This window comes from Anopheles nili, chromosome 3, assembly GCF_943737925.1.
Source record: "Anopheles nili chromosome 3, idAnoNiliSN_F5_01, whole genome shotgun sequence".
Lineage (NCBI taxonomy): Eukaryota > Metazoa > Arthropoda > Insecta > Diptera > Culicidae > Anopheles > Anopheles nili.
In genome coordinates, this window is record NC_071292.1 from 3,790,695 (window position 1) to 3,799,775 (window position 9,081).

At 43.9% G+C, this 9,081-nt stretch overlaps 3 protein-coding genes across 4 annotated transcripts; 1 reads left to right on the forward strand and 2 right to left on the reverse strand.

Annotated features, from left to right (window-relative positions):
* Positions 1-1,491: 1,491 nt before the first annotated feature.
* LOC128722888 (adenylate kinase isoenzyme 1) lies at positions 1,492-5,843 on the forward strand. 2 transcript variants are annotated; one of them, XM_053816574.1, is made up of 6 exons: positions 1,865-1,898; positions 3,094-3,228; positions 3,529-3,803; positions 3,884-3,968; positions 5,033-5,182; positions 5,241-5,843. In XM_053816574.1, exons 1-6 carry the CDS (start codon positions 1,896-1,898, stop codon positions 5,325-5,327), a joined length of 735 nt encoding a protein of 244 aa, XP_053672549.1. In that variant the 5' UTR covers positions 1,865-1,895; the 3' UTR covers positions 5,328-5,843. The 2 variants fall into 2 exon arrangements, with proteins under 2 accessions (XP_053672550.1, XP_053672549.1); XM_053816575.1 differs by lacking the exon at positions 3,094-3,228 and having other exon boundaries at positions 1,492-1,898.
* On the reverse strand, positions 4,041-4,638 carry LOC128722889 (uncharacterized). Its single transcript, XM_053816576.1, has 2 exons — positions 4,601-4,638; positions 4,041-4,536 (listed from the first exon to the last, which is right to left on the reverse strand). The coding sequence occupies exons 1-2, from the start codon at positions 4,636-4,638 to the stop codon at positions 4,041-4,043; spliced, it is 534 nt and encodes a 177-aa protein (XP_053672551.1).
* Positions 5,844-5,871: 28 nt separating the features above from the next.
* LOC128727778 (uncharacterized) lies at positions 5,872-6,995 on the reverse strand. Its single transcript, XM_053821719.1, has 3 exons — positions 6,542-6,995; positions 6,146-6,479; positions 5,872-6,073 (listed from the first exon to the last, which is right to left on the reverse strand). The coding sequence occupies exons 1-3, from the start codon at positions 6,993-6,995 to the stop codon at positions 5,872-5,874; spliced, it is 990 nt and encodes a 329-aa protein (XP_053677694.1).
* Positions 6,996-9,081: the final 2,086 nt, after the last annotated feature.

Here is a 9,081-nt window from a genome sequence, read left to right on the forward strand (position 1 = left end):
ATGGGAATAGTAAAGCCATGAATTAACGTTAGTGCGACAAATATTTCCTCTCAGCTCGAAAGTTGTGCGGGTAGCGCAGTTGTTTAGTGAGGAAAGAAGAAAAACTACAAATTACCCGTTTATAGTAAACCAGAGAAAAGACGAGACATTCAAATTCGAGCCGTAACTTGATGCAGAGGCCTCACATTTTATTAGAATTGTATAACACAACAAGTACATTATCATTTTTTTAAACATCCATAAACATTTGAATATTTGAACCGGAGAATAGCATTTGTTTATGATACTCTCAAAGTATGAAATAAAAAACCTTCTAGCTTTTTCGTTAGAATCTAATATAAAGCTGAGTCTTCGCCTTACTTATTCTCAGTGTATCGCTTCAGCGTATAAGCATAGTAGCACCATAGTACAACGTTGCTTCCTCGAGGGACTGATTTGCTGTATTGTTTTGTAAACAAGGCATCGAACGAAGGCATCGAATCACTTCATCCTTGGTTGCCATTGCGCACTCTCCACAATAGTACTGTGCGGAAATGGAGCAGGATTTTCACGCTCTCCTGTTTGTAGATTCTAGTATTTTCCGCTTGTTTCAGCGTTCAGTGGAGACTTTGCTCACTCCTTAACGCTGCTCTCTCATCGATCACTAGAACATGACAATGCAAGTATCCCGAGAATGAGAAAGAGACGTCGCCGTTGAGAGAATAGCATTCCCTTCCATCAGTAATGCAGCTCACTGATGTAAACAAACTGATTACAGTCGAGAAAATAAATGTCCTCAGTGAACATGCAGCTGCGAGGAACATCGTACTAGTAAAAGTGTACTTTAATAATCGTTCGAATTCATTTGCGGTTCACAGGTATGGGAACAGGTTTGTCCTTATGTCTGCTGATGCTGCTGGCAAGTGACAATCGTTGAGGGTGAATAAATATATCAGACAAGTTGTAAGCGATTGTTTGGTCAATAGTTCTTTTCTTCCATTTTGTGTCACGTGATAATGAATGTATGTGGTTTTTATTACATAAATGTTTTAAATGCTAACGACGTGCGTCAACATCAGGAAGTTGTATGTTGTCCTTGACAATCAATGATTAATGGGTGGCCTTTTGCATCAGTTTGATGGGAGAAAGTTGCCTTCAAATCGAGGAAAAAGTTCTACCGCTTTCAGAAGAATTAGAACAGATTTAAGTTGACTTCGTATTATGCTGCTCACACTTTTTAATGAAAAGCATTGATAACGTATACCATAAGGTTCCCCTTGTCAGCGAAAACCTACTACGGTTCGGTCGAGAGTCCATTCAAGTTATCGTTATCAAGGCCAAGGTTGTCCAATGTATTATACTCAATTGCATCTCATTTCAGCATCCCATTTCCAACCGACGCTCGCAGATCATCCAGGCCGATCATCACGGAACTGACCGTTGAAGTGCACTTGACCAAATTAACGCCACTACAGCTAGCTTCGCACGCATTCGCTCCCGTACTTACGCATAACAGCATCTACTGATCGTGGGGGAGCGAGCTCATATCGCTTCGGTTGGGCGAGAGTGGTTGATTATATAAATAAAACAAAACCACCTCCCCCAGTCCGCCGTACGCCATAAACAACGGTGGCGCACGAACGAACGATCAAACGTCTCCACCTAACTCACCCTATCCGCGAGTTTTCCTCTATGGTTGCCAGCTAAACAGCGCGTTTTGGCACGCATACATCCGCGAGCACACACGTGGAACGCGAGGAAATTGCGCGGCCCACCGGTCGGTTCTCACGGGCGGCAGAATAGCGAACCGCGAGTTTTCGCATTTCTCGGACCCCGCTTAGAAGCTCGCAACCGAGCTTGAGTCAGTATTACTTGTGGATTTCGTGCAGCAGGCCAGCCTCGCAAAGTTCGTTATAATGGTGAGTTGCGGTGTTCGGTGTGGCTAAAGGTTTTTTCGTTCTGGATTTTGGTTTCTATCCATCAGTACCCTATTGCATTTTGTTCCTCATCCCCGATTGTGCGTTCATACTGTGCGAGGATGGAATATATTTTAATTACGTGTGTCGTCAGCCGATAGTGGTGGATAAACGTAAGAGTATCCGACAATTTTATTCCTGTTCGATCGATATTTGTAGTGATGAGCAACCTCAAGCTTAAGCAAACCTTGTTGCGTAACGCGTTTCAGCACCACCTGGTCGGGAGAATCATTAGCTTGTTTTACCTTCAAACTTGGCCCAATCTAGGATATGGCCCTTGAACCTGCTTGAATCAGTCGGTGTCATTTAGGTTGAGCGCATCAACGCCAGGATCTGGTTTGATGGTCGCCAGAACGGTTGGTTCGTTCGTTCGAATGAACGAACGGCACGAATGGCGCGCTCAACAGTCTCGTCGGGCTAAAAATAAGTCGACCAATTTCAAGGCATGAAATTTTGACCTCCCGTAGCACAGATACTGTACATGTTTTATTTTTTTTCTAATTTGTGTTTTTCTCACCCTTCCTGCCTTTCCTTGGGTTCTGGCAAGAAAACGGTACGGCTATTTTTTCTTCGATTTTTCCTGTTCCTCGGCCACGAAGCGTGCTCACCGGCAGTAGCAATGAAAAGTGAAATTTTAATGTAGGGTATTCGTTATCACTGACACAACAGTTTCGACGCAAACACCACGTCAAGACCTTTATTTTTTATCGATGTAAATATAGCAGGATTGAGCGATGCGTCGGAGGGAATCATTTATCGCGGAGGACATAATATGAGTGTTCTATTTTCGTGGTACCGGTTGTTGAAAAATGTAGATTATCCTTAATCGTCCATGAAATAGCCTGTTGAAAGTGTACCGGTTCGAGTTACAGTGTCACACGGACAAATTTGACCCCCAATTTAAAAGTAGACATCTGTTCGGACCTCCACGGTTGGAATAAAAATACTAGTAATTACAGGGCTGAGAGATTTGGATTGATTTTTGAAAGTTTGTCGATGCTGAAACGCTTAACTGAAACCCCAATTATGTCGGGAGGCAACCACTGTCGACCATCAACGTGTTTTCATTGTATCCCTTTATTGGTTTGTGCTTTCCATTGCGGATCGATCTTTCCTTGCCTACCTACACGTGGTTCAGTTGTTCATGTGCCACCAGATGGCGCTGGAGCATGAATCCAAAGCAAAGGAAAAGGCAACAACGTCCGCGCCGTCCTCCGGCAGCAGCTCACCGGCGGTGCAGACGCCAAACGCTAGTGGCATCCCGATTGGCCATGTAAGTTGCTTCGAGTTGCCGGACCGTCTACAGCTTCCCCGAAAGGCCCTGTGCTATTCCCGAGCTTGAAGACGCTTTTCTGCCTTTTTAACAATGACCTAGCAGCTAGCACGGCATCAGCCAATGAAGGGCGACGATTCGTTCGCCATCGCGATTCAGGATGCGCTTCATGCCCCTCCGTAATGTGTTTTTATGCTAATTTTCCACTCACTTCAACACCACCGTGTCTAACAGACGGCATCAGGAGCATTTACGATGCGGGTTAATGTTGAGATGACGGTTTTTGTTATCCCTTTGTAGATGCGCGACGCTAACGTTCCGATCATCTGGGTCCTCGGTGGACCCGGCTGTGGTAAGGGTACCCAGTGTGAGAAGATCGTGGCCAAGTACAACTTCTCGCACTTCAGCACCGGCGATCTGCTACGCGATGAGGTTGCGTCCGGTTCGGAGAAGGGCAAGGAACTGCAGGAGATGATGAAGCAGGGAATTCTTGTGCCAAACGAGAGCGTGTTGAAACTGTTGGAGGCTGCCATGGTTAAGGCGTTGAACGGCACCGTTGGATACCTGATTGATGGGTGAGTGGTCCAGATATCACTGCTAGTAATGTGCTGCACTACAGGATGCTAATCGGGTTGGTTTCTACGCACAAATTCAGCTACCCTCGTGAGCCTGCTCAAGGACCGGAATTCGAGAAGTTTATCGCCCCAGTTGACATCGTGCTATACTTTGAGTGCTCGAACGTAAGTATTCTAAATGCAGATATATCCTTTTCACTAGTTTTAAACAGGCAGTCTCGTTGATGGGAGGGTTTTTTAATCTTTGTGTATCAGAAAAGCGGTTGTTATGATCCAAAAAATCGCCCCATCATACACGTACTGCACGTAGTCGTCCATGTACGGATCAACAATGTACTTCATTTTATAGTGCAGACCCTGCAGCTGCTTTTCCACAATTGAGCAGAAGCACACGACACGATAACGGGGCAGATTCAGGTTACGCAACCGATCTTTCACCGCCTTTGCGATGTTTTGGCTCATTTCAAGATTTTTATCAGGATTGTACACCCACGTCAGCAGATCACCGTCTTCGTTTCGGAGGACAAACTGCTGCTTAACAACACGGGCGATTATTGCTTTGATCTTGCGGATGCTATAATTGGGCACGTAGATCTCCTCTTCCAGTTCTTCGCGACTAATAAGGCTGTTGAGGTCTTTCGAAACATCTTTGTACTTATTTTTGCGATTCGCAAGCGCGGCTGTCAAGGTGTCGGAAAAACGCACCGGAGCTTGCTTGTTGTTTGACTGAGGTCTTTGGGGGAATGGGTCTGATTAGAAATATCTTCATGAACAGATGGTTGAACGAGTATACTCACTGCTTCGGTCCTATCTTCATACCACCCCAATTAGTCATGATTTAGGGTAAATTTCAAACGGTTTCTCACGATGTGTACGGAACAGAATGCGCGCAATAACTAGGCTAGGAGTTCCTTTCGTGCATGCAGTGAAGCGAACCCGTGCCAGCACATGCAATTTCTGCCAATGCAACTGCCTTGCAACCAAGGTCTTTTGGGTTCGATCGATAGTTCAGACTCTAAACATTGCAATTAACGCCGTGACAGCTTAGTGTCGATTATTGAAAAGCTAGCATATGGGTTCAGGGTTGCCAAAAGGTGGAAAATGATTGGTAGTCGTGGTTATACATTGGCAGTTTTTTTATACCACGATGGCGAAAAAGAATCCCTGCAATGTTTTCCACGATATAAAAGAACTTGCGTTGTCTACACAAAGGATGCTTGCTTTTCTAGGAAACGTTGGTGGCTCGCATCATGAAACGGGCTTCCGAATCCGCTACGGTTCGTGCGGACGATAACGAGGAGACTCTGAAGACGCGCATTGCCACCTTCCGGGAAAATACGGAAAAGATTCTGGTGCAATACCCGACCCAGTTGAAGAGGGTAAGTATTACGACACGTTGGTCGTTGCATATTAATATCCGTTGTCGTTTGCCAACAGATTAACGCTGAGCGTGCTCCGGAGGAAATCTTCGCTGATGTCGAGAAAGCCATCGACGAGCTGATGGTGAAAAAGGGCAAAAAGTAAATCTGCTAAGAGATACTGTTCGTTAGCTTTATCAGCGCATGCAATCCAGCATCAATGCACAATCATCTACACGTGCAGCGGTCGAAGATGGAGTGAGATTCTTGGATGCCTCCAGGATCTGAGACGACCGCATTTTGCAAGAACACTTGCCGCACCGGGTGCTACACAACACGGAGTGATCCCGCCAAACCGAAGGAATCACAAAAGGCAAAAAATAACAAACAAATACGCTTATCAAGTTCAATAATAGCTGTAAGATGCTAGCGGCAATGAACGTTTGTGTTAAATCCAAGCAATTTTGTGAAACTAAAGCCGGTGTAGGATTTATTTAGCGTAGCATAATCTATCAAAAGATGTTTGCCGTTTTGATCGTCATTTAAACTTTGCCAACTGTCCCTGTTGTACAAGATGTAGCTCAAGCCAAAGATAGCGTTTTAAAGTTTTGTCGTTTTGTCTAAGCGCCTAATCACGGGAGAGATTGTTCTAATAAATAAGATTAAATAACGAAATTATCAAGCTCAATCCCTTTTTGTGCGTTTTTCCATTACGTTGCCGTGTGCCGTCGTGAAGGAGCAATTCTGTTGTTTGGTCGCTTTACGGAACAGTTTCGCTTAAGCTTTGGCTCGTACAAAGCCGGACCAGAAGTATGCAGTTCACAAATGTAACGTAAAGTACGGTTGCAGTTAAACACTTTCCAGGAGCCTTCGTCCGTTAATGCAACGCAGCTAGGAGGATGACGATTTCGGCTGCAAAATAGGAAATAAAGGAATTTAGCATTGAAAGGGCATGATTCTTTTTTTACTATTTCCAATACACACTCCGGATGTCCTGGAGCCCATGCTCGAAAGGTGAAGCAATCCAAACGCTCCTCAGCTGAAGTGAAAAACCGATTCTTCTCTGTTTCGTTCAGACCGACGTAGTATAACTGATCCATCGCACCAGGAGAGATGGTCGAAGCATTGGTCGTTGTTTCATTCAGAAGTGGTTCGTTTGAGATATATCTTGCCAAGTGAAATGTTCTACTATCGCTCGCTATATGCGCCAGACTACCCCCGAAAGTGCGACAAGAATTGTAGGCTTTTGAAAAGTTCAACTTTGTGTCTTCGAACAGAAACATCCCAATCGATGGAATGCAAGTGGAGTTCATAGTCGCTGCGATAGGAGGAAAAATCGTTGAGATGTATGCGTCGTTGCTCGTTGCAGAATCCACTTACGCAAATGCCGTGCATAGAGCGTGTAATAGTCGAACCGTGTGTCGTTGACAATCGTTGAAAGATTGCGATACTCTGGACAATCCAGCACATGGCAGTTGTAAAAATCCTCGAACTCCAACGATGTTGACACAGCAGGCGACTTTGGTTTCCATGGAGTGGGGTTGGTTTTATTACGCTCACGTTCCTTCACAACATCGAACAGGTTGCTGGTGTTTCGTCCCGCCTCAGCATAGTTGAACGCCAGGCCTTGTTTGTAGCGTGCAAATTCAGCGCATTCGCGTACAGATTCCACATTGCTAAGCCCGATTACGGTTCGATTCGAACGTTGGCAGTGCCGCAACGGATAGAACCGATGAACGATTTTTCCAGCATTCACTTCGCAGGTGCGCACGCTTTCACCATCCAGTGGGAGCTGTGAGAACACAAGTGCGGTTAATACAACTGTCAGTGACATAGTTCTGCGAATGCTAGTAGTGCATCCTCACCGAAAGGTCAGATTTCTGGTTGCAAACTGGCATTGCGGCACCAGTGATGGCAGTGATGGACGTAGCTGTTGTTAAGCTGTCATCATTAAAGTCATAAGTCAGTAAAGGCGCAGAGACAAATCATCTCTCTTGTTCAGCGATTTTATTACTGCGTTAGATTCGTCATGGCAGAGCGTTCGGGAGTCGGTCGAGTTCTACTCGCCCGTTCGCTTACACAGAGGAAACGTGGATGAGTTGCGCGTGCCCCAATCAGGAACACACGTGAGACAAGCAGTTCTACAGGTTGTGGTTGGATCTTAAAATAAACATGAAGTTGACGTATGTACTCGATCTTCGTGGTGATCGCGTGAGATCATGCAAAGAGATTCGTATCTTCTCGGTGTACTATGTTTTGGGATCGATTTTGTACTTAAGTTTGTTGTGTTACTGTATACCTGGACAGTGACTAGGACAATATAAAACATCTTAAACTGCCTTCCACCATAGAAAAATAACATTATAAGAAGTTCTCGGCTGGATCTCATTGGTTAGGTTCCAGTGTTTTTTTACTCGCTACAGGCGTTTAGGTTTGGCCCTACATTTAGCCATATTTCGAGTTTGCTATTTTTCCTTTCACAATATGCTTCCTAGAAATACCATTCAAAGATGCTCTCTATACTCTTTCACCTCACGCCCCCACCGATACAAATGGCTCATCATTCAAGAAACGACGTCGAAGAAAAATGTTAACACACTCAACGATTGAGTATGGACACTCGGTCCTCATTACGGATTGTTGTATAGTTGCTCCATTCAGTTTTACGACTACTTCTAATACTACGATCGCGGTAATCTACAAGGAAGGAAATGCAGTTCCAGCATCCTTGTTCTGATTGGATTTTCTTTGTTTTACTTTGTTTGAATGTTTAAAGGTTTCGTAGTCCGCCTAATGCTAGTTTCTCTTTCCGTTAAATTGTTTTGCTTTGGGTTTCCTCTAATACACATCAAATTGTTTCCTAAACGGATGATTTTGCTTTAATGTAAGTTGGGTTGCTGAATGCATGTTTGTTCACTCTTGCTGTTGTATATCACTTTTGCAAAGTGTCTTAAACTTTACCGTAGACATATCCATCTTGTACGAAGCGCAAAAAGTAGTACATCATATCTATGAATCGATGCGTGTTTAATCACATTTAATGAATGCTACTAGTGTGTTCTTTAATGTTTCTTCCTCCTGTTGCTCAAATGTCGTTTCATACAGCTTTATTGCCAATTTTGTTTCTAATCAAATTTCACATATGAAAACTGGTGTTTCTTTTTTTTTTTTGTTTCGTTTCGAAGTTTAACGTTAGCAAAGAATAGTTCCCTCAACCCACAACGGAGTTTTTGTGCGAAAAGTAAAAACATCGATAGCGTTGTTTTGTTTAGTGTTGGTGGCGTTAAAATTGTGTCGTACTTAGTTCACCGGTTTTCTGCATTTGCGTCGCTGATAAGATATGTTTTTCCATTCGAACACTACACAAAACCTATTCTTGTAAAAGTACAACTAATCCCAAGTGTGCGTTGTAATTATCGTAAACTCAATGCAGGCTATGATATTCGCGGCCTTGTTCGCGCGTAGTTCAATTGGTTCGGTGGAATGCTTTTCAGCACACAGCACTGCGGTGTGCAATATAATCAGAGTCTATCGTGCGACATCGTATGTTGTGTGCTTCGAAACCAAATGATCGTATCAGGAGCACGCAGTCACGCGCTATCGGTGGTCGACACCAACGGCAAAAAAAATCCATAAAAATGGCAAACACTAAGTAATATAAACGAGAGATTCTAAAATTAGGTGTGAATGATTGTACTCAACTGTTCCTGCGGTACAAAAGTAAGTACATATCATTTTCTGGCAGTCTTTTAAATCGTCGTTTCGCATAATCTCTCCAACAAATCCGCGCCCCGTCGCTAGCACAATCAATGCAATGTAACAAAGTTTACAAATGCCAACAAGCGTGTAAAAATTTGCTCCAAACAAGAAACATAAATGAATGGTTAGACTACTCATTGGGTCTACCTATAAATACTCAA

What these genes read in the sequence shown, in the direction of transcription:
- LOC128727778 (XM_053821719.1), bottom strand. Translation starts at nt 6,995, where the DNA reads ATGTCACTGACAGTTGTATTAACCGCACTTGTGTTCTCACAGCTCCCA. An exon ending in GCTCTATGCACGGCATTTGC is followed by an intron (nt 6,480 to 6,541) that starts GTAAGTGGATTC and finishes CTCCTATCGCAG; the next exon opens with CGACTATGAACTCCACTTGC. An exon ending in TGGGCTCCAGGACATCCGGA is followed by an intron (nt 6,074 to 6,145) that starts GTGTGTATTGGA and finishes CCTATTTTGCAG; the next exon opens with CCGAAATCGTCATCCTCCTA.
- LOC128722888 (XM_053816574.1), top strand. An exon ending in GTGGCATCCCGATTGGCCAT is followed by an intron (nt 3,229 to 3,528) that starts GTAAGTTGCTTC and finishes ATCCCTTTGTAG; the next exon opens with ATGCGCGACGCTAACGTTCC. An exon ending in TATACTTTGAGTGCTCGAAC is followed by an intron (nt 3,969 to 5,032) that starts GTAAGTATTCTA and finishes TTGCTTTTCTAG; the next exon opens with GAAACGTTGGTGGCTCGCAT.
- LOC128722889 (XM_053816576.1), bottom strand. Translation starts at nt 4,638, where the DNA reads ATGACTAATTGGGGTGGTATGAAGATAGGACCGAAGCA. An exon ending in ATGAAGATAGGACCGAAGCA is followed by an intron (nt 4,537 to 4,600) that starts GTGAGTATACTC and finishes ATTCCCCCAAAG; the next exon opens with ACCTCAGTCAAACAACAAGC.